The sequence below is a fragment of the Castor canadensis genome, chromosome 8 (assembly GCF_047511655.1).
Source record: "Castor canadensis chromosome 8, mCasCan1.hap1v2, whole genome shotgun sequence".
NCBI lineage: Eukaryota > Metazoa > Chordata > Mammalia > Rodentia > Castoridae > Castor > Castor canadensis.
The window spans coordinates 150260286-150283818 of record NC_133393.1 but is presented as its reverse complement, the minus strand read 5'-3'; the positions used below and the strand labels follow the sequence as shown (position 1 = coordinate 150283818).

The 23533-nt window shown below is 40.7% G+C and overlaps 1 protein-coding gene across 11 annotated transcripts in view; it reads right to left on the bottom strand.

Annotated features, from left to right (window-relative positions):
• Positions 1-393: 393 nt before the first annotated feature.
• Tnrc6b (trinucleotide repeat containing adaptor 6B) overlaps positions 394-23533 on the bottom strand; it is a 232192-nt gene continuing 209052 nt past the window's right edge. For all 11 annotated transcript variants that reach the window (XM_074084538.1, XM_074084540.1, XM_074084541.1 and 8 more), the window contains 8 exons: positions 16083-16220; positions 12687-12863; positions 11383-11529; positions 11039-11134; positions 7297-7521; positions 6885-6955; positions 2803-2942; positions 394-1531 (listed from right to left, as the gene is read on the bottom strand). In XM_074084538.1, the coding sequence (XP_073940639.1) occupies positions 1144-1531; positions 2803-2942; positions 6885-6955; positions 7297-7521; positions 11039-11134; positions 11383-11529; positions 12687-12863; positions 16083-16220 (1382 nt within the window). In that variant the 3' untranslated portion in view covers positions 394-1143. The remainder of the gene's footprint in view (positions 1532-2802; positions 2943-6884; positions 6956-7296; positions 7522-11038; positions 11135-11382; positions 11530-12686; positions 12864-16082; positions 16221-23533) is intronic.

The window sequence follows — 23533 nt, the reverse complement described above, 5'->3', positions numbered from 1 at the left end:
TCCCATACAAATTAACAAAAAGGCCTGCGTGAAACTTAACAGAGACTCAGCAGATGTGCCTAGCAGCCAGTCACTTTAAAAAACAGAAATGAACACACAGCTGTCCCAAGAGGTACCTCCTGCTCTCCAACTATTGGACTTGGCAGTGCTCCTCTCTACGGCTAGGTCAAGAGCAAAGCTAGAGAACCTCACGCTCAGGTTAACGCACAGGTGGAAAGGAGATTCCTGCTCTAATTGCTGAAAAGAACTTTTTGTCTCAATGCACCTGACTGAGCAGCTTGAGTTGCAGCCACTCCCCCAGGCTTGGGTGTTCTCATAGTTGAAAACAAAATATCAAAGCAGATGGCTGGCCAGCCAGCCTGTGGACTGTCAGCAATGCAGCTTTCTGAGAAATTGGGGTGGGTGGGGGAGGGCAGGACGCAGGCACACACAGAGACAGAGGAGGATGCACGTGAACGCACATGAACACACGTGCACACACATACCAGAACGAGCATGCCTGGGCAGTTACATGTGCCAGAACACACTGGTATTTATCAACCAGCCAATCACAATAGTTTTCCTTTTTTTTTCTTTTCTTTTTTTTTTTTTTTTTTTAGGTTTTTGTGTTTTTGTTTTTAAAGTGAGGCTCCGTCAAGTCTTCCCTCCCCCCTCCCCCAACAATTCTTTTGAATTTCCCTCCCACCCAAACATGGTAGACCTAAGGACGGAAACACACCCAGTGCAAACAAAGTTAAAAAGCTATTTTTTTTTCAGTATATATGTTTCTTAGCAACAACTTCCATATAACATGAAAAAAGTGAAAAACTAGAAACTAATTTTTTTAATTTTTTGTGTTTAAATTTAAATGGTATGTGTACTTGCTTCACATTGTCTTTCTAGGTTGGCGTTCATGATTCAAGTATTTCAAGAGTGATATGTTCTCTTTTTGGATTCATATTCCAAACGAAAAAACTGAAGTTATAAGGGAGGCAACTATGTGCTCAGACAGTCTGTCAATGACCCACCTTTTTTTCTCTCTCCGTTTTCTTTTTTCCTTTTAAAAATGTATTTATTGCAAGTTGAAAAAAAAAACGAAAAGGTCAAGTTAGTGCTGCTGCTGTTCCAAAAAAGGTCACGAGGTCAGAGTTGAAAGTTCTAAGTTCAGATTGAATCCGACCCTCCTCCCAGAAGGTCACCAGGTAGTAAAGGAGCCGGGCTGCCCATCCTATGGGGATCTTCCACCGTCGGGACTCCCCACAAGCTAGAAGAGTAGTTTGGGGGCCCCCACAATGAAGCGCCAGCAAGATCGGCCCCACTGCTGCCACCAGCACTGCTGCTCCACTGCCCGAGCCCAGTGGACCCACCAAAAAGGTTCAGCGCAGGTCCCACGGGGTCTGACTGGTTCTGGCTGGTTTCTAGTGACTGCCACCCTGCGGCTGGTGCGCTGGGGGTTGCTGCAGGTGTAGGGGGCTGAGCTTGAGCCAGAAAGCGGCTAACTTCATCATCAGTGGCGAACTCAGCCAGGATGGTAGTGTTTCCCAACACACACCTGGAGGGAGGAGAAAGAGAGTGCTGTGGGTCTGAGGGAAGCAGCCGGGGTGGGGATGTGGGGTGGTGTTGCTGCCTGGATGCATTTCAGAATGTAGAATCACAGACTCATCATCATAGGCCTACAGCTCAGAGCCCGCATGTCACCTGAGCAGAGCAATGGGCTATTGCCATAGTTTAGGACAGTTAAAGCTACCAGAGGGTATTGTGTATCCATGCCTCCTGGGGTAGGAGTTCACATATTCCAGACAGCTTAGATATCAAGGATTGTGTGTGTGAAGGGTGAAATGTGGAGCACAAAGGATTTTTAGGGTAGTGCAACTTCTTTGAATGATACAATGATGGTGCATGCATGTTATTACGCATTTGTCGTAGTTCACAGAATATACAATACCAAGAGTGAACCCCAAGGTAAATGATGGACTTGGGGGAATTATGTGTCAATGTATGTTTATCACTGTGACAAATGTGTCATTCCTGGTAGGTGATGCCAATAATGGGGGAAGATATGCTCAGGGAGGGGTAGGAGTACATGGGAAATCTCTGCACCTTCAATTTTGCTGTAAGCCTAAAAGTTCGCTTAAAAATTCAAGTTCTTAAAAAAGAAAAGAGAAGAAAAGTTACTTCTTTTTATCTTTTTATCTCACATGGGTGGGATAAAAAAATCACACCCAGAGCATTGGGCAAGTCAGAGTCAGACACCTGGAAGTGCTGCTCCACCTCAGGGAAGGAATTGCACCTGGGTCTCAGCATCACTCACTTGCTTTGTGTGTGGTTTTTCATCATGGCATCTGCAACCAGGAGGCAGCTCTTTTTTGTCCCCCAGTTTGACAGTAGCTGGGACAGGGATGGTCAAAGTCTGATCTAGTCTCATCTATTTCAGTCAAAAAACCCTGTTCCCCTCTAAGACCACAAAATTTCATCATTGTCTACAAAGAGGCCACAGGAAGCAGCTAGATTCTATCATAAAAAATGGCAAAACTTAGAATGTTTTACATCTTCACAAATGTTGGCTTTGTTTTATATACTTAAAATTTACCCACTGCTTCACAAATTATTTACATTTGGAATTTTGATTATCAGTCTGTAATAAACACAGGACAATGTAAGCATACTCAGGTAGAAAAGACCTGCCACTTCAGTACCCAAGACTATGCATAAAAGTTGGCACTGTTTGTGTGTTTGCATGTCTTTTGTTAAGCACGAACCAGAATACTCACACTCGCATCTCCATGCGTGTTTGTCTGTGTGGGCACAGGACAGAACACTTACATGTGCAGTGCAGTTTGGGCCTTGGCCGCCTCCTGTTTGGTGCTGTATCGAATCAGGGCAGTGCCCTGGGTTAGATTCAGATGGAATGTCAGCAGCGGACCATGCTGCATGCAGATCGTTCTCAAGGTTGACCCATCAATCTAAGAAGCAAAAACATTCATGAAATAAAAGTTGGTGGTGGGCTGGGGAAGGAAAACCATAAGATACTTAAAGCACAGGTTGAGACCTACTAGTCTCATTTTGCAAATAAAATGTTTGCATAAATACAACTCAAAACAAAAACATATAATTTAACCTGTGGTCTGTTTACTTTAAGAGGTTATAAAAAAGAGAGTGCATGTTAATTTGTAGAGTTTAAAAAGGCAGAAATGAGATAATACCCAATTGAGAACTTAAGTAAATATGTGAAGTTTTCAGTATCATTAGCAATGCTTTATTGTTTTGCTTCCCTAGGAAACAATCTCACAAGGTAGAGAAACACAGTAAAAAAGGTATGAGCCAGGTACCAGTGGCTCACACCTGCAATCCTAGCTATTTGGGTGGCTGAGACTGAGAGGATCACAGTTTGAGGCCAGCTCAGGCAAAAGTTCAGGAGACCCCCATCTCAGCTGGGCACAGGGGCACACGCTTGTCATTTTGCACCTATCATCCCAGCTATGTGGGAGGCTGATAGGGAGGACTGCAGTTCAAGTCCAACCTGGGAGAAAAAGTTTGAGACCCCATCACAACAGAAAAAATCTGGGTATGGTGTCATATATCTGTCATCTCAGTGACAACAGGAAGTATAAAATAGGAGGATCAAAATCCAGGCTGGGCAAAAAGCAAGACCCTATCCAAAATAACCAGAGCAAAGGGGCTGGAGGTGTGACTCAAGAGGTAGAGCACCTGCCTAGCGAGTGTAAAGCTCTCATTTCAAACCCCAGTTTGATTATTTGGAGGCTGATGATTTGCCTAGTTCACAGACTATTCATTCCAACACTGTTTTACCTCTACTTTGATCACCTAAAGGTGAGACTATTTCCAGTCCTTGTCTTTGTCCTCTGCTGCCGCCAAAGAAATTGACCAAAGGCTATCGTTGAAGTTCAGACACTTCACCACTTATGAGTTCAGTGATGCCCAGTATCACATGCGTGTAATCTCAGCACTTGGGAGGCTGAAGCAGGAATCTGGAGTTCCAGGCCAGTCTGGGTTACATACAGAGATCCTGCTTTAAACCCTTTCCAAAAAGCCAGGCATTGTGGCTCATGCCTGTAATCCTAGCTACTCAGTAGGTTGAGATTGGGAGGATCAAGATTTGAGGCCAGCACAGGCAAAAAGTTCTCAAGACTGCATCTCGATAAATAAAAGCTGAATGTGATGGCACATGCCTGCTATTCTAGCTACGATGGAAAACAGTCCAGGCTGGCTGGGCATAAATGTGAGACCCTATTTGAAAAGTATCTAAAAACAAAAATGGCTAGGACTGTGGCTCAAGTGGTAGAGCAACTGCCGGGTAAGCTCAAGGCCCCGAGTTTTAAAAAATAAAGTTGTTACTGGTGGCAGTAGTGGAAAACCTTCAGGGTGAAAATAGGCAGTTTCACTGTACCTCTTAACAGAAGATGATCAGAAAAATCAATCTTAGCAGAGTATTATCAGTGATGGCGACTATATAAGCATGCCAGCATAAGCATGTCACTAGTGACTTTTTAGGAGACAGATGTCCTTTAAACAAATTTTAGGTGATGAAAAGTCTACTTACTCAGGTTTTAAACTTGCTCTTATAATCTTTTCTTTCTTTTTTGAGGTACCGGGGTTTGAACTCAGGGCCTACACCTTAAGCCACTCCATCAGCCCTTTTTTTGTGATGGGTTTTTTTCAGATAGGGTCTCTCAAACTATTTCCCTGGGCTGGTTTTGAATAGCGATCCCCCTGATCTCTGCCTCCTGAATAGCTAGTATTACAGGCGTGAGCTACCAGCACTCGGCAGTAGCTTTGATTTTTAAATTAAGCAATTCTTTCTCTTGTTTTTTTGTTTTTGCAGTACTGGGGCTTGAACTTGGGGCCTACATCTTGAGCTACTCCACCAGCCCTTTTTCATGAGGGTCTCGTGAACTATCTGCCCCAACTGGCTTTGAACTGCAATTCTCCTGATCTCTGCCTCCTGAGTAGCTAGAATTACAGGCATGAGCCACTGGCTTCTGGCTTAATCAATTCTTCTTAATGCAAACATAGCCACCCCCATATTCATCAATTTCACACACACACACACACACACAATTTTTCATAAGATAGAACAAGTGAGCATGGCTGGTTAGCATGTTTAGGCTCTTTCCAAGACAGATTATGCCTTACTGCTTCTCTCATTTTACCTGCATTATAACTGCTACATGGTATGACAATTCTTAAACTCTTAGGAAAAAAATGAGGCAAGCATATGTTTATTTATTTTTGGTACTGGGGATTGAACTCAGGGCTTCTCACTTGCTAATCAAATGCTCTACCACTTGAACCACACCACCAGCCCTTGGCATACATACTTTTGAGGATCATCATATGAGATTCTTCATATTAACTTCAAAGCCCAGTATCGTCCCCCTTCTCCTCCCAAAAAAAGGATTCTTCATGCAGGGACTGGGGATGCAGCTAGAGGTAGAGAACCTACCTAGTACCTATAAGGTCGGAGTTTGATTTCCAGCGTGGAGGAGTAGGGTGTAGGAGGGAGTCTTCATACTTCAGTCAAGCATTAGTTAAGGAAATAACCTGGGACTTTTTAGCTGAGTTGATTATACACAGGTTAGGACCGCCTAACTTTTCAAATGTACCTTGAGATAGGAATCCTGGGATTTACTCCCCACAAAGGGGTTCTCTGTGGGGAAATAGAAAGATCTATTTCCCCAGAGAATCATAATAGACATTAGCTATTAAAGGGTCTAAGAAAGCTTATAGTGAAGAAATGTGCTTACTTTTGCTTAAGTATGTATTTCAAACATGAGGCCAAAGACTTAATAATAAAAACTTCATGGGAACACTGGAAAATGAATCCATGTATGAATAAATGCTAGACGAGACATTCTACACGTCAAGAAGAGGGAGGTATAACTGAGTCCTTTGAAAAGAGTGTTGGAAAGATTGTGCTGTCAAGTCAGGGGCTCAGGTTTGATGAGTTCATCTACCTTGACTGCAGTGCTGAACATAAAGCTGCTGTTAATGCTTCAGTCATGGAGGAACTGTGGGGAGAGGGAGGGGGGCCAGGTGTAGAGGAACTCCAGCCCCTGGAAACACCTCTGAGAGGGCTTGTTCTGATGACAGCCAATCAGTGATGCCATCTACATTCAAGGAGGACGACAGACAAAACTAAAAGTGCCCATGTGGCATATAAGCTATGAAATCTACCAATTCATTCTACTGCAAAGATGTTTGAGAAGCACAGAAATGGTTAATATTGAGCCTCAGGTCTTGCTGGATAACTAAAGCAGGTAACTTATGGTGCTAGGGATGGAATTCAGGGCCTTGTGCATTCTAGACAAGGGCTCTACCACTGAGGTAACTTTTTGGTGTGTGGTTAAAATATCCCTTCCTACTTGGTCTCAGATTCCAATGGCATAAGTGCATAGGAATCACCAGATCATACTACCCCACTGACTGCTTTAAAAATTCCATGTTTTTCTACTATCTTGCAGGCAGACAGGAGACCGAGTGGCCAGTACCCTTCTTTCTGAAGGAGGCTGTGAACCTTGGTGGGGAGGGGAGACCTACTTCCTGCAGGCAAAACCTCTGCAGTGACCAGGAAATAAATGAGATTTCTTATCTGTCAATAGTCCCCACTTTTAGTTTATTTCCCCCCCACCCCGCCACCCCTGGTACTGAGGTTTAAACTCCTGGCCTAGAAAGAGCCCTCTACCACTTGAACAGGTCTGCCTCCAGACCTCCCCTCTTTCTGCTTTAGTTTTTGTTTTTTCTTCAGCTAGGGTCTTGTGCTTTTGCCTGGGCCATCTGATCATCCTACTTCCACATTCCAAGTAGTTGGAATTACAGGTGTAAACACCATGCTTGACTTCCCTCTCTCTTAATATAATTAAGTCCCATCTAGAAAACACTGTTACCTGCGGAGTGAGATTGTGAAGAACGAGCCAGTAACTAGGACGAACTGAGCCACCATCACTCCAGGTAGAAGCTGTAAGCAATCAGAAGAAGGATGAGGAAGAGTAAAAAAAAAAAAAGAACTCAAGAAACCACAAGGGAGGAACATTTTCATGTAGACCACATGTCTTTTCTCTACTTTTATAAAGTCTCTCCTCTATCTGACCCTGACCCTCATGTTTTCTTCTCCAAGTGCTTGAGTATATCCCTCCCAGTGTCCTCACTTTGCAATCTGTCACTTGAAAGCTCCTGGGTCCCTTTGCCTGCACTTTAATTTTCCTCTACTAAACAGCCACATTGTCCTCTTGTGTGTAGCCCTCTTCATGTCCTCCCTATTGTGCTAACACAGAGTTCCTTCAGGCACATCTTTCTCACCCGAGGCAAGCCGAGAGTCCTGTGTCCCCCACCCCCTGACTGATCGGGGTGCTGTGCTGCTCCAGGGAGATGCCGGTTTGGGGTTGGTCAAGCCAGGAGGTGGGCGGGGCAGCGGTGTAGTGTTCCTGGAGGAGATGTGGTTTTTCCACATTTTGTTGGAGAGATGAGTGGGGTTGTGTCCTATGGGATCTGGGGACCATGTGGATTTGTAATCAGAGAACTTTGCTGTGAGAAGAGAAAATTCAGAAGACAATAGGTTAGATGGTCCACCTCTGTCCACAAATATACAAATTTTGTCTCTATGGAGACACATGTACATTCATGTTCTAAAAACTAATAGCACACATTTTAAGGGTAGCAATACAAAGTAACATTTTTTTTTGTGCTTATTCATATAAAATTTTCAGTAACTGTTACTCTGAATTGACAAAGTTATCATATGAACTGAAGATTTAATAAGATAAGTAATTCTCTGCTACTTTCTTAGCTAAATACAGCTTGAAGGAAAAACAAACTCAAGGATTATGTATTCCTAAAGCTGTCAGACTTGAACATCAAGAAAAGCAGAATTAAACTAGCCTAGAATTACACTATTCTGTAAATTTCCACTGACTGCATGGAAAAAGCCCACATTAGAAAATTAGCTTTTCTTTTCCTTTTTTTTGTGGTGGTACTGAGGTTTGAACTCAGGGCCTCATCCTTGCTGGACAGGCCCTCTACCACTTGAGCCACTCCACCAGGCCCTTTTTTTGCATTAAGTATTTTCGAGATAGGTCTCTTGAACTATTTGCCTGGGCTGGCCTTGAACTGCAATATTCCTGATTTCTGCCTCCCAAGCAGCTAGGATTACAAGTGTGAGCACCAGCGCCTGGTTGAAAACTAGTTTTTCTTGTACTTTGTTGGCATATTAGATACCAACATTCAGACAGATTTTTTTTTTTGTGGTACCAGGTTTTGAACTCAGGGTTTCATGCTTGCTAGGCAGGTATTCTACCATTTCAGCCATTCTGCCAGCCCTTTTTTATGTTGGCTATTTTTGAGACAGCATCTTGTTTTTTAGTCTAGCTGGCCTTGAACTGCAATCTTCCTATTTCGTGCCTCCTGAGTAGCTAGGATTATAGGTGTGAGCCACTGGCGCACGGATCAAACAGACTTTTACTGGAAAAAAAAATTCACTAAAACCATTCACTAAGGTTTATTATGCATAAGGTACTAAACCAGTGCTATGGACAATACAGTTAGCCTCAAGAGCTTCTAGTTCAGATGGGAGACAGACAATGGAACAACAGAACTGGTAACCCCAGCAACAGCATAGTGTTCAATACACAGAGGAGAGTGCTGGGCTGCCAGCTGAGACTTTGCAGAGACAGGTCTGAAGGATTGGTATCAAGGGATAGGCTCAGGAAATTGGAAAAATAGAAACCAAGGTTCAACACAGCCTTTCCTTGTACCAAGTATGTCCTCCTCCATCTTGGTTATGCAGGGGCATAGAGGTAAGGAGGCCACATGATAGGATGGGACTATAGTACTAGTAGTAGATTTCTGTAATAGATTTAGCCTGGAGTGTTTAAATTAGGGTGACAGCAAACAAAATGGAGCAGGAGGAATGGATATGAAAAATACAACTGTAGAACACACCCCTTAAAAGCCAGCATTGCACTGTGTGATTGAAGTATTTCATTAGCATGGATGAATAATGAAACCATTAAAAATTGTTCAATAAAGGGGAAAGAGAGGGTAAGAAAGAGTAATAGAGGGGGTGAATTTGACCAAAGGAAATTATATGCATGCGTGAAAATATCAAAAAGAGAGGGCACTCTAGAGCACTGGCTGGATCCAGAGAGTGAGGGGAGAGAGGAAGGAAGGAGAAGTACTGAGAGTTTGTGACTAAGCAATGCTTATTTTTTAAAGAAAAATTAAATGATTAGTTTAAAAGGGAAGACAATTTTGTGGATGGGGAAGTATAGGTTTGGTTTTAGACAAGTCTCAGGTGAATGTACAACTGCAGGAAAAAGATATAAATGTTAAGCTATACGACATTTATAGAAGTAAAACAACTGAAGGAGAGCCAGGAGCAACTACACACACATGTAATACCAGCTGCTGAGTCCAGGAGATTGGGGCTAGCCTGTGCCACACAGCGAGACCCTATCTCAAATAAATTAATAAAATAATTTTTAAAAAAAAGGTTTAAGTAGCTCAGTGCTGGTTGCTCATGCCTGTAAGCCTAGCTACTCAGGAGGCAGAGATCAGGAGGATCTTGGTTCAAAGCCAGCCTGGGCAAATAGTTCATGAGATACTATCTCGAAAAACCCTTCATAAAATAGAACTGGTGGAGTGGCTCAAGGTGTAGGCCCTCAGTTCAAACCCCAGTACCACAAAAAAAAAAAAAAAAAAAAAAAGTTTAATGTAAATGAAGTCCTGTAAAATATAATACAGGATGGTGGTGAGAATGAGAATTGTGCCTCATTTACAATTTAGGCTCAAATCTGAGACAAACTGTAACACATTTTTTTTTTTTTTTTGAGACAGGTTCTTGCTATGTAACACCAATTGGCCTTGAACTCAAGATCCTCCTGCGTGCTGGGATTACAGGCACATGTTATATCCAGTTTGTAACATCTTTGAATCTGAGTATTCCATCTACAAAATGCCAACGACCACAGGGTCTATTCATAGCTGTAAGTGAAGGACAAAAAGGAATTCATGATGAAGGTTTAGTATGATGCCTGGCTTGTAGGCGCATTCAATAAATGGTAGGTCATTGTTGCACTGTTACTATGACAGAGGTAGAAAGAAAAAGGAGACAGTTTGTAGATCATTAACCTTACAGGGACTTACTGGGTAGCTTAGGATCTACTCTATTTTCTTTTCCTGAACAAAACACAGAAATCTTAATAATTGTTCTTTCTTTTGTGTCTGTGTGTGTGTGTGTTACTGGGGTTTGAACTCAAGGGATTCATGCTTACAAAGCAGGTGCTATACCACTTGTGCCACACGTCCAAAACAAACCCACATGACTTAGTGGCTTAAAATCCAACTTTTTCAGAACCAAGGTGCCAAGTACTACTGATTTCCCTACTCATCTATAAAATTCTGTGCTAAGCAACTTCAAAGCCTTACTGTATCCATTAGCTTTCCATCCTTTATTATCTCTCTGGAAACAATCCTAAGGGCTGGAGGCACAGCTCAAGTGGTAGAGCACCTGCCTAGCAAGCTTGAGGCACTGAGTTCAAATCCCATTACTGCCAAAACCTAATTAATTTAAAAAACCAATCATGCAGAATTCAGCAAGTACTGCTGGTAAAATCAATCAAGATCCTTCCTTTTTTTGACTTTGGCCATCTGCCCATATTCTTTGTCTATAAACAGAAGGATTTTAGGGAAGAACAAGCTACCACTGTCTGCCACAGGAGTAACCATAGCTCACCATGGCTCATACCATAGCTCTTGATTCCTTTGCAGGCTGGTCGAGAAGCATGACCTCTGCCCTCAGAACACCTCCAGCTCCATGAGATTCTATTACCATTGGCCTTACCTCAATATTGCATTTGGCTCATACTATCCCTATGAACCAGAGCTCCTGGAGGAGATGAAAGTACAAAAGACATGCTTCCATCTGTGCTGACCTATGGTACTCAACTCTTGTAAACATATTCCTTAGGATGTAAATACCAGTTTCCTTTATAAAAGGGAACTGAATGAAAAGTGCTAATGAAGGGGAAGCAGGGTTCCCTTGTACCTGAAGTGCTATGAACGTTGGTAAAGGAGTTGTCAGAGGCACTGTAGGGCCAGGCACCAGGTGAAGGCAGCGAGGTGTTGAGGGAAGAATTAGACCCTTGAGGTGACAAAGAAGAAGAAAATGTTCAAGATAAATATCAGTATAATCAGTGAGACACTGAGTGTATTTTATTTATATTTCAACAGAAGGGAAAATAAAATGTACCTAAAAACATACAAATGTGAAAAGTAAATATTCTTCTAATGTCTGGTTAAATTACTAGATATCTACAGGTATAAATGAGTCACAGGCGAGTAACTATGAAAATGCTGGGTGCTGGATACACACAAGGGATCCTCATTTACCTGTGGTATTATCCCGCAGCAGTTGGTGGTCAGTATCTACAATGGGAGATGTGGCTGTGCCCCCCAGCACACTTCCTGGGGTGACATAGGGATCAGATTCAGGGTCAATATTTTGGATACCTTTCCATGGCACTCCTGGTTGGAATTCTGAGAAAAGGAGAACAAAAGTTAGGGGAGGAAGGAAATTGTTCCAATAATGATGAAATACTTTTTAAATAAAAGAAATGAGTCTGTGAAAAGTCTAAATAAGGAATCTATTGTCTCTCAGATTTTCATCATGAACTTAAAAAAACTAGCCTGAACTAATTTTCCAATAGTGCCTTTATATTATCATAATGTCTGTCCATCTGAAGGCCAAGCTTCATCAGGTCTGGCCAGGATACCTGATCCTCCTATTCTCAGAAGAATTCAGGCAGGGAAAGCAGAAGCAGGCACTCTGGGGCATCTAGGCCAAGAACTGGGAAAAAATCTAAGCCAGGGACCAGTGACCTTTCCTATTTTCCTTGCTATATATTGGCCAAAGTGCACCAAAAAACAAAAACAAAACCAAAATGACCATAGGTACATAGAGCATCTAGGAATAATAAGCAGGAATAATTTAGCTAATCATTAAAAAGTCTATACTATATATGAAAGCATATAATGTTTATATTGTTTGAAGTTTGTTTCATTTAAGGCTATGTGATAGAATTAATAAGCTTATTTTCCTAATCATGTTGGGGAAGAGCAATATGCACTATAGATAAATAAGATGTATCATTTCATCTCACTCTAATAAAACTATATTCATGTCACAAATATATATGCACAGAAAGAAGTCTAGAAGGACACATATATTTATTTATAGAATTACTGATTTTTTGGGGGGTGGTACTGGAGTTTGAACTCAGGGCCTAGTGCTCTACCACTTGAGCCTCACTGATTTTCATTTTCACTTTACTAAATTTCCTACAATGGAAATAGATTACTAAGTGGGGCAGAGATAAATTAACAAATAATCTCAATGTATTCACTACTGTAGACCTGGAACCTAACATAATATTTATCTAAAGAATAAACCAATCAATTCAACAGATACTTGAGTCTGTCAAAAGAGCCCATGTTACAGGCATTCTATGCACAGGACAAATGACAAGTCCCAGATACTACAAGGTCAACCTTCCTTCATCCCCAGATGTTCCACCTAGAGAAAATTTTCATTTCCCACAGTACACATCTCACAGCACATGCCCTGCCTTTATCAGACAATAATTACTGATGAATGAACAAGTGCTATTCTAGAAAAAGCATTTCATGGACAATACCTGGAGGCCAACTGGCATTGCTGGATTTACTTCCGATTTTATTTGTTGGTGGAGATTTGGCAGGTAACCAGCTATCACCAGCAGGACCCGTATGGCCACCCAGTGTGTCAGTTGGGATGATATCAAACTGGTTGTATGGTGACCCTCCTCGGGTTTTACCAGGGGCCACTATAGCGCCTAAAAAGAAAGAGAGGTAATTAATTCAGAAAGATTACTTGTAAAGATATTTTTTTGGCGGTAATGGAGATTGAATCTAAGGCCTCCTACTTACCAACCAAGTGCTCTACCACTTGAGCTATGCCCCTAGCCCTATTTTCTGTTTTTTTGGGGGGTGGGGGTACTAGGGTTTGAACTCAGGGCCTACACCTTGAGCTACTCCACCAGCCCTTTTTTGTGATGGGTGTTTTTGAGATAGGGTCTCACAAACTATTTGGCCAGGCTGGCTTTGAATGGAGATCCTCCTGAGTAGTTAGGATTACAGACATGAACCACTGGTGCCTGGCTTTTTTTTTTTACATCCCAACCCCCCCAGAGAAATTTAAATAGTTTTTTGAAGCTCATGGAGTAAAAAGCAGCATTGGAATATGAGGCTGCATGGAAGGAGCATGACCATAACAATTTATCTCACCTCTCAGGACCTCTCAGTTTCTCATGTACCCACAGGACTGTTCTCATTCTTTTTTGTGGCAGGACGAGGGTTTGAACTTAATGCTTCACTCTTGCAAAGCAGGCACTCTACTGTTTGAATCACACCTTCAGTCCATTTTGCTCTGGTTATTTTAAAGATGGGGTCTTGGAAATTATTTACCTGGGCTGGCCTTGAACCTTGACCTCCCAATCTTAGCCAATCAAGTAGGTAGGCATGAGTCACCAGTACCTATCTATCATTCTTGAATAGTCCTTCCAGTCTGAAATTCACATAGTCTTTTGAAATCAATGAAAAGTTTACACACTGCAATTCATGAATTTTGGTACTAATCACTGAAGACTGAGAAATAGGACAAATATTAAAACTGTAGTACATTGAAGGGTTTTAAATGACATTTCTACAGATGTTATCCACTTAATGCTTTTTTTTTTTTTTTTTTTTTTGTGGTACTGGGGCACTTAACGCTCTTCAGCGCTGGTTGGATCTAGGTTTCGCTAGAGGCAGCAGTGTGCAGAGCACACTGGAGAGAAAGGCATCTGCAATTACTTTAAATTCCAAGGCAGTGAGATAGAATTCCTGGCCAGGGTCTTTGCCAGAACAAGGTCAGCAATGAACTATGCAGCTATCGGACCCAGGGCCTCACACGTGAAGAACAGTAAATCCTTTGTTGCTATGTTTCTGAGGGCATTCCTGTGGCTTTGCTGGTGCCCCCTTCATGAATTTTGTAAGTTATGGGGCAGGAAAAAGTTAAAAGCTTAAAATTCCTCAGTCAAAGAAAAAGTGTTTCACTTTAAATAAAACTTTAGGTGCCTATCAGATACTGTTGTACTTGTTTCTCAAATGAATCTCAAATATTGTATTACTCAGTATATTCTTAGGATGTTGCTCTTAAACAGATAAAATTATTTCCAGGAAAATATATTCAAATATATGTGCAACTGTGCAAATATTGAATAAAATAATCTGCTTGGTTTGGCCTAAAAAGAGTACCATCAAAACTATCTCCAGGCTCAACTAAGAGGATATTTGCTTTTCTGGGGCCAATGACAGGAGTTTGGCTCAGAGGCACATTACAGTGAAGTAGGGGAAAATGAAAAGCTCAATTACCTTGGGAATTGCTAAGAAAACAGGGAAAATATTTTAACCTCTAAAGAGGTAAGAGGATATTTTATTTGCAAGATATCCTTTCTTTGCCATTTTTTTTGGGGGGCGGTGTAAGGGTTTGAACTCAGTGCTTCACACTTGCAAAGCAGGTACTTTACTACTCGAGCCACACCTCCAGTCCATTTTGCTCCAGTTATTTTGGAGATGGGGTCTTGTGAACTATTTGCCCAGGCTGACCTGGAACCATGATCCTCCTGATCTCAGCCTCCCAAGTAGCTAGGATTACAGACATGTAGCAAGTACCCAGCTTCTCTGCCATTTTTTATTCACTACCTGGAACTGATAAAGTTATCAGCCTAAGGAAGCAGTGAAAATGCCAAGTCCAAAAGTGGAATTTTTTTTTTTGGGTGGGGATGGGGTTTGAACTTAGGGCTTTCCACTGGCAAAGCAGGCGCTCTATCACTCAAGCCACATCTTCAGCCCATTTTGCTCAGGGTATTTTGGAGAAGAGGGTCTATCAAACTATTTGTCCAGGCTGGCCTCAAATTGCAATCCTCCTAATCTCAGCCTCCCAAGCAGCTAGGATTATAGGTGTGAGCCACCAGCACCTGGCCATAAACAGGTTTTATAATTTCCTTGTATCACTCTTGATTTTGATCATGCTTTGGGGTAGGCAGGCAGAGAGCCCCAGAGGACAACCTTCTCAGCCTTCTGGATGGGCTGTTTAAAGAGGGTTTATAATGGAAACCTGAAAGGCCATAGACTAAGTGAGCCTGCTAGGGTCCTACAGTTAGGACAGCCAGACATCTACTTATATCTGGTTCTCATAGAGACAGTTGAGTTCAAGTGAATTATGTCAAATAAAACAAATGTTGAGACAAAGGCTTCAGGAAGTTTCAGACCTCTTCCCTGTTTATTAGGGAAATTGAGAGAGAGAACTATGGCGAGGAGGGCCAACCCAATTCTCAACCACAGCCTGCAATGCCCTCCAATGCTTGTCCTGCAAGACACTGAAATTCACAAGGAACAAGAAGTTCAAGCATCACATATTTTGATGTATTAGTCATCTGCCCAACTTTATAGGGCAAGATTATTTTTCAAAAGCTGATTAGTTCAATATTGTTCCAATAGTCAACAAGATATGTTATGATCTCTTCTCTCTCAAAAATAAAAAATAAAATTGGCAGGAAAAAAAACCCTTCCACAAGCTGATTTTGATCTCTTACCACATTATTGGGGTTTTACCCTAATGGATACCCATGTTTATAGCTATTATTCTCAATCCCATGGCAGTTGGGGAATTTTGCTCCCTTTAATTAGAACTAGCACTTTAAATTCCTTGTAATTTGAGATACTTACAAGCCCAACTTTCCACTGATAGGTGATCATAATTTGAGGGAAAAATATGAAGACATTAGGAACAAGCTGAAGATTCAAACTTCAAAATTAACTGTACAGGAAGGTTGGGTAAGGTGGCACACATCTGTCATGCCAGTACTTGGAAGGCTGAGACAGGAGGATTACAAGTTCAAGGCTAGCCTGAACTACATACCAAGACCATGTTGCAAACAAAACATTGCTTAGGATGCTTGGTCAAGGCCTGTTGACAAGGCTCTGCTCACAGCACACTGTTGTTCTCTTACCATTTTTGTGCATGGTGGCTTCCTGCGTGGCCACAGAGGGCAGCCCTTCCATCATGGAGGTCCACTGTTTGAAGCGAGACTCTGTCCCAGCCTCCTTCCCACCAACCATGCCATAGTCCATGCCGCCAGAACTGAAGCCTGAAATGGAGAATCATGGTTATATTTTTCTATATATTTCTTGCATTTGTAACACAAGTTCTCAAGCAGAACTCATGAATGCCTTTGTCACTCACAGGCTAATTCACAATGTCTCTTTGCATAGAAATAGATAGCTTGATTATAAACTGTGATCTTGTTTCCTGCTTGCTAAAAAAGTTGTTGCATCTTTGTTAATGTATGAAAAGATATGTCACTGCCATATAATTAAGTTCATCTCATGCCTTCACACTTCCAGTTTTTCACTGGACAAACATTTGTGTCAGTCCACTGGGGGCAACCACTCTCCAGCTGAGGTAGAGACCACACATTGAACCAATATGAGAGAGCAGGGTTATGACAGGGTTGTGACAAGGGTACCTGGGTCAGACTTTGCAGAAGGCCTCATGATCTAGGGCCTAGAAAACTGAGTACAAAGCTCTGACTCAAGACAATCATGTGTGTCGAGAATGGGGAAAAGTTAATGGGACACTGATGTTTCCCTGCTAATGGGATGAAATGAGACTGAGAGCAGCGGGGAATGGGGAAAAACGCAAATGAAGGGCCTTTACATATCAGAACACACTGACCATTCTAGGTTTGTGTTTTAGAAAGACAACTGCCAGTTGAGGATGGAGTAGATGGAGGTTGGGGTAGACCCTAAGAGACCAATTTGAAAGTCTTTACCCAACAAGGAAGACCTGCAACTTAGACAAGGCAGTAAGAAGTTCTAAGTTCACATGGCCACAGCCCCAAGTGTCAGGCTCTTAGCAAGAGCTGTGGTGGATAAAGTTCCCCCATCTTTCACCACACACAACCAGAGAGCTGAGAGCACATCCATGTGAGAGGCTTGTTGATGGAGTCACACAGGGCCATCACCTGTTTTCCATTTCACAGTGACTCTCAGAAAGTGAAATTAAGGGCTAAAACAAATAAATGAAACAGGCAAGGGGAAGAACAATGAATAGTCGAAAAATGAGAATGAGCAGTGGAGAGCCAGTGGCGGCAGCAACAGCAGCACAATATCCTAGGGAGGGGGCAGGAGTCCCATCACAGCCAAAGTTATGACAGCCTGTGGGAGTCAAATGCTAGTCCCCTCTTAGCCAAGAAACTGTGCAGTTCTGACCAGTCTAGAACAGAGCTGTACTCATTTTGCCCTACAACCACCTGGTGATGTCTTATGGATGGAAATTCTTCAAATTCCACTGATTCAAATCCCCCTGGGGCCTAGGTCATATACATATATATATATATATATTTTTTTTTTCCCCTTTCTCCCTTGTGCTTATTCTACTGGTCTGTGATAGTTTTATAAATGCATAATAGGCCAAGGGGAAACTGGACACCTTCTTCACTGAGAAGGGTTGATATTTCTAGAGGGAACCCCGTTTCACACATTTATAATTGAATTTGCTAGACCAAGTGACTGGGGAGAAGAAATCTTTGGAAGGAGATGGAAATATTTCAAATTAAATGATTTTCAAAGCAAAGGAAAACTGAAGATATTTTCTCATCTGTCCTATGTAAAATGAAGTAAGGCTGGAATCCAGGGATGTTGAACGGAGTGAGGGCTTTCTCTGACATAAGCCTTCATGGCCTAAGCAGGTTACTCCTTGGGCATATTACACGTCTGCCTTTCACTGAGAATCAAAGTTCAGGTGCTCAGATTGAAGAGTTTCTGTACTAGAGGCGTAGGACAAGTGATAGAGCATTTGCCTAGCAAGTGCAAAGCCCCGAGTTCAATCCCCAGTACCACCCAAAATAAAAAAATGTACAATAAAAATAACTGAGAAAGAAGTTTCTGAAAATAACCTAGGATTCTATAAAGATAAAAAAAAAAAAAAAGCAAGAATTGGTTAACAAGATAAGAAAGCATTCCTTACACATCAATTTTTTTAAAGTTACTCTAAAATGTCTTTAAAACCCATTAATGTTATTTCAGCTCCTTAAGAGTTTTTCATGAAGTAAAAAATTACAAGATACAGGGCTGGGGTAGGGCTCAAGTGGTAGAGCACCTGCTTAGCAAGCGCAAGGACCTGACTTCAAATCTGAATAGTGTCAAAAATGAAAAGATAAAAAAATTAGAAGTTATAAATCTTAGAAGGAGAGTTGAGCACAACCAATTGAAGCATAACTAAAGTGGGCATCTGGGACTGGAGGTGTGGGTCAAGTGGTAGAGCACTGTTTTCCAAGTGCAGAAGCCCTGAGTTCAAACCCCAAACCTGCCAAAAGGAAAAATAAAGTGGGCATCTGTCTCATTGGAACTCTGGGGACCAAGTGTCACCACAATGGGGCAGCACAACATCATAGGATTTGGTAAGAAAGAAAACCATAGCAAGTGAGAGAGAACAGGGGACAAAACTGCCTTCAAGGTTCAACCTACAAACCTGAGCAAAAATCAGTAAAATGGGGAGGGTGAATGAAAGAGATGAATGTGACAGAATACTGTTGATGGGCTTCATATACATATATGAAATAGAGCAATGAAACCTCTTATAATTGCTTTAAGTGGGGTACAGAGCGGGTTGTGGGGGGAGTTGGTGGGGTCGATCTAACCAATGACAATGTAAGGCTATTCGGAATTGTCACAATTCCCTCCATACAATGAATATATGCTAATAAAAATGAAGAATTTAAGCATATCTTTAAATCATTAGGAGGAGGAATTAATAAATTTAGAATATTAAGATACCTAATGTATAAATTGATCTGTCCCTCTATTTTATTAAGATTTTTACATCATTTATTGACACAATTTTTCCTTACTATTTTTTGCTCATTTTATACATTAATCCTTAATTTACATTTTTCCTTTCAGTAACAGTATTCATGTGTTCACTTTCAATAAATGCTATTTTATATAAAAACTGTTAAGTTTCATGAGTTGATATTACATTTGACAATTATGTTTAAGTTTCAGATTCTGATGGATTTTTAAAAATGTGCTCAATGTAGTATGAAATAATAAAATTTTAATTTTATTAAAATCTCAAAAAAAAATCAGTAAAATGATGTTTATTGGGGATGTAGCTCAGTGGTAGAGCACTTGCCCAGCATATATGAAGTTCTGGGGTCTACTAGTACTGCCTAAATAAATAAACAAAGAAACAAACAAATAAATAAATAGAAAGAAGAAAAGAAGAAAGATAGACAAGACTCTTTGAAACTATCTAGTAACTAGGATATGGAATGTTCCCAAGGAGTCTTGTGTGTGTGTGTGCGTGTGTGTGACTGGGGTCTGAAAAAAAAAAAAAAACCACAACAGGCACTCTTAACACTTGAGCCACACCTCCAGTCCATCTGGCTCTGGTTATTTTGGTGATGGGGTCTCTCCAACTATTTGCCAGAGCTGGCCATGATCAGCAATTCTCCCAATCTCAGCCTCCCAGGTAGCTAGGATGACAGGCATGAGCCATTTACACCTGACTCCCAATGAGTCTTAATGGAAGAAATTCTGTTGCATTGTGCACTGGGGACTGACCTAACAAAGAGCAGAGGGGCACCTCATTGGTGACCCCTGGCTATTTACGAGCTCTAACTCTAACCCAGAAAAATACTGACTTTATTGTATTTGCCACTTCATCAAAACCAAACTTCTTCAGTCCACCAAGTGGCTTCCCTGTAACTCTCTAGTGCACAAAAACAGAACTTTAACCCAAATCAAACAAGCCATTTAGTTCAGTTCAATGAATATTTATAGACAGCCTACTTCATGCCAGGCTCTACAGAAGGAGCCAGGGTACAAGTAGAGATAAAACATGCTTCATGCCTTCCCTTGGACTTATTTCATCAGAACTTGCCTTTTTTATTGGGGGTATCGGGGAGACAGTACTGGAGTTTGAACTCAGGGCCTCATGCCTGCTAGGCAGGTGTTCTATTATTTGAGCAAAGCCTCAAGTCCAGAACATGTCTTTTACTTCTTATCATTCCTGTGAGTATAATCCTTTACCTACCTTTCTGACCATGCCAGATTCACTTTCTTCTGCTCCACACACTCTAGTTCATCTTCTGTTCACCACTACCATCTGGCTTGGTTCTTACACCTCAAATTAACTTCTCCTTTAACTAATCACACCTTTACCACCTTTCTCTGTAGTTCTACTACATTTAGATTAAAAAGAACTACTGGGGTTATGATATAGCTCAGTGGTAGAGAACTTGCCTGACAAGTGCAAAGCCTTGGGTCTAATCCCTCAACACCAAAAAAAAAAGCAAAAGCAGAAACAAAAAACCCAACCTACTGTTATTCTAACAATTATAAGAGAATTGCCCATCATAATAAAACTATTCCATGTCCACATGAAAACCTTAGCATATAGAGATACAGAAACAAATTTCTGTCATTTTCATAATCTCAAATATTCATAGCTCTACTCTTCACTTGAAGCACTACATAAATATTATAAAATTTGACAAATTTTAAACACAAAAAAGGAAAATGTTATTGGAAATGTATTTTGTTATGAGTGACTTTCTCAATTAGTTCAGATATTTCTAGACAATGATGACTCACTAGTGGAGGGAGATAAAGTTCACACTACTGTACTATATTTAAAATTTATAATCATGTAAGTAAGTAGATGGGAACAAGAGTTAGAACATCACTTAATTGTCTGGGTTCCTTTCCAGGTACAGGTCCTTTCCTCTGCTCCAACAGTAACACAGATACTGAACACAATTTGTAGATAAATATATTTCCAATTTTGCAAAAAGCAAAGAATTAGAAACCATCCGTATTTACAAAAGAATCAGTGAGAATTACTTGAGCAGTTATTAGTCATTCAACCTTTTAATTTTGAGGAAACATAGCAAAAAAGGCTTATTAAGAAACACAGTATCAAGACATACGAAGATGGACTAGATGCCTGCCTCAGGAGGTAGAACACCTGCCTAATTAACCTGAGTTCAAACTCTTGTACTGGCAAAATGAAAAACAAAAAACCAAGAAACAACACATTAAGAAACTTTAAATTTTTCTTGCTACCCTTTCACCTAGAGGTATTGTTTATAGTTTGATATACTCAGCATTAGGAAAATTGAAGTATTTTGTATTGATATTTCATGTTTTTGGAAAAATTTAATCTCTGTATATGTTTTAAATATATTTTCATCAAAATCTTATTGCTGCAAGTTTAGTTTATTCAAAACATGCAGCCAAATTAAACGTATTTTCAGTCCCAAAATACATTTTTCAATTTAAATAAATGAATTAAGGAAAGCTGTAACTGAACTAGCTCATAAAATGCATCTTATAATGGAGACTGTTAACATAATTAAAATGATAAAGACCTGGGTTGGGGGTGAAGCTCAGTGGTACAGGGTATATAGTGCTTACCTGGCATGTACAGGACCCTGACCTTGATCCCAAACACCAAAAAAAAAAGACTGACCTAGTAAAATTAATTTACCAGTCTGGTATCAGTGGTTCACACTATAACCCTAGCTGCTTGGGAGGCTAAGAAAGCAGGACATTAGTTCAAGGCTGATCTTGGACAAAAAGTCCACAAGACCACCACATCTCCAAAGTAACCAGAACAAAATGGACTGGAGGTCTAGAGGTATGGCTCAAGTGGTGGAGCTCCTGCCTTTTTTTTTTTTTTTTTCAGGATTCAGTTTTGGAGTCAGGGCTTCACACTTGCAAAGTGGAGTTCAAACTCCAGTCCCAGCCCCCCAAAAAAACAGAAAATCAATTTACTTATTGTTTAATAAGTTAAACAATGTAAATATAAAAATAAACTACTAACTTTTTAATGATCCTTCTCCTGAATTAATTTGGAGTAATATAATGCGTACCTGAATTTAGTAATTATTTAAGAAATAAGAACATGACAAAACCCACAAAATTTCTTCAGTGTACTCTGATCCTAGAATTATTATAAAGGATTAAGATTCAAGGAAAATAATCACAAACCATTTACTTAATAAAATTCGATCATTTACACAGATAATTTTCTGAGTTTAAATAAGTGAGAAAGGATCCTAGCTACTGCAGAGATTAGGAGGATCACAGTTCAAGGCCAGCCTTGGCAAAAAGTTAGCAAGCCCCCATCTCAATGTAGTGACACACTGAGGGAGGCACAGGTAGGAGGACTGTGGTCCTAGACCACCCCGAGGCAAAAACACGAGACCATTATCTGAAAAATAACTAAAATGAAAAAAAGAACTGGGAGTGTGACTCAAGTGAGAGTGCCTGCCTAGTAATTGTGAGGCACTGAGAACCACCTAAATAAATAAATAAATAAAGATATGCTACTAAAAATTAACAGAATCATAGCCAACATATCCTTTTTTACTTTTTAGTAGGAGCAGAACATGTATATTTAAAAGTGTCAGAGTCACTAGGCTATACTGTTCTAGCTGTGGAAGGGGGTTTTCCTCCACCTAGTGACATGAGCTTGGGATGAGGATAGAGAGACAATGAGAAGAACAGTGTGCATTTAAGCGTGAAAAATCTGCCTTTGGCTCCTTGCATGGAACTACTGCACTTATTTTATTTTGCACAGTGCTGGGGATCCAACCAAGGGCCTTGGCACTTGGTAGGTAAGCACTCTACTGAGTTACATTCCCTTTTTGACAAGGGTGAGAAGGACACAGATTGCCTTGCTTTGTCATCACATGCTATATCTAAATTCAGAACAGCTTACACATGCTAAAATATCCAGGTTCCTCCAGTGGACTTCATCATGCCTAAAAGAAAATATGATTAACAAGGTAAAGGATGAAACCCAGTGGTCACTCTACCTTCGTGAGTTATTATGAGAAGTTCCTCCATACTTGGCACCCTGATATTCTAAGGTCCAGGAGAGCATATGATAGATAGTAAGAGATGGCATGGGCAGAGCCTGCCTTTCTATGTCAACTGTAGGAAGAGCTGTTTTTGTCCTTTTTTTTTTTTTTTTTAAGTACAAGAGACTGAACCTAAGGCTTTGTGCATGCTAGGCAAGCACTCTACCACTGAGTCACACCCAAGCCCAAGAAGCTATTCTATTAAGTCAGTTTTTAGGTAGATCATTTTTAAGAGCATAGTTGGTAAAAGCTAAGGATCCAGAAATTAATTCCCTTTAACTACCTAGGATCAAGGACGCTCTAAAATTTTTGCTCTTCCCAGTAGGAGGACCCCAGGATGAGAAGAGAGCACCCACTTGTCTAGTTACTCTGTCACCCAAGAGTGGGGATTTCAGTTTTCCTCAACTCTTAGTTTTGTGCATACATAAAATAACATCTTCTTTGCTAAACTCAATTCTAAGTATTGTCAGTTTGAGAAGAAACTGCTGTGATGTATGGTGTCTTTTTAATTTTTAGCTTTTATTTTTAAA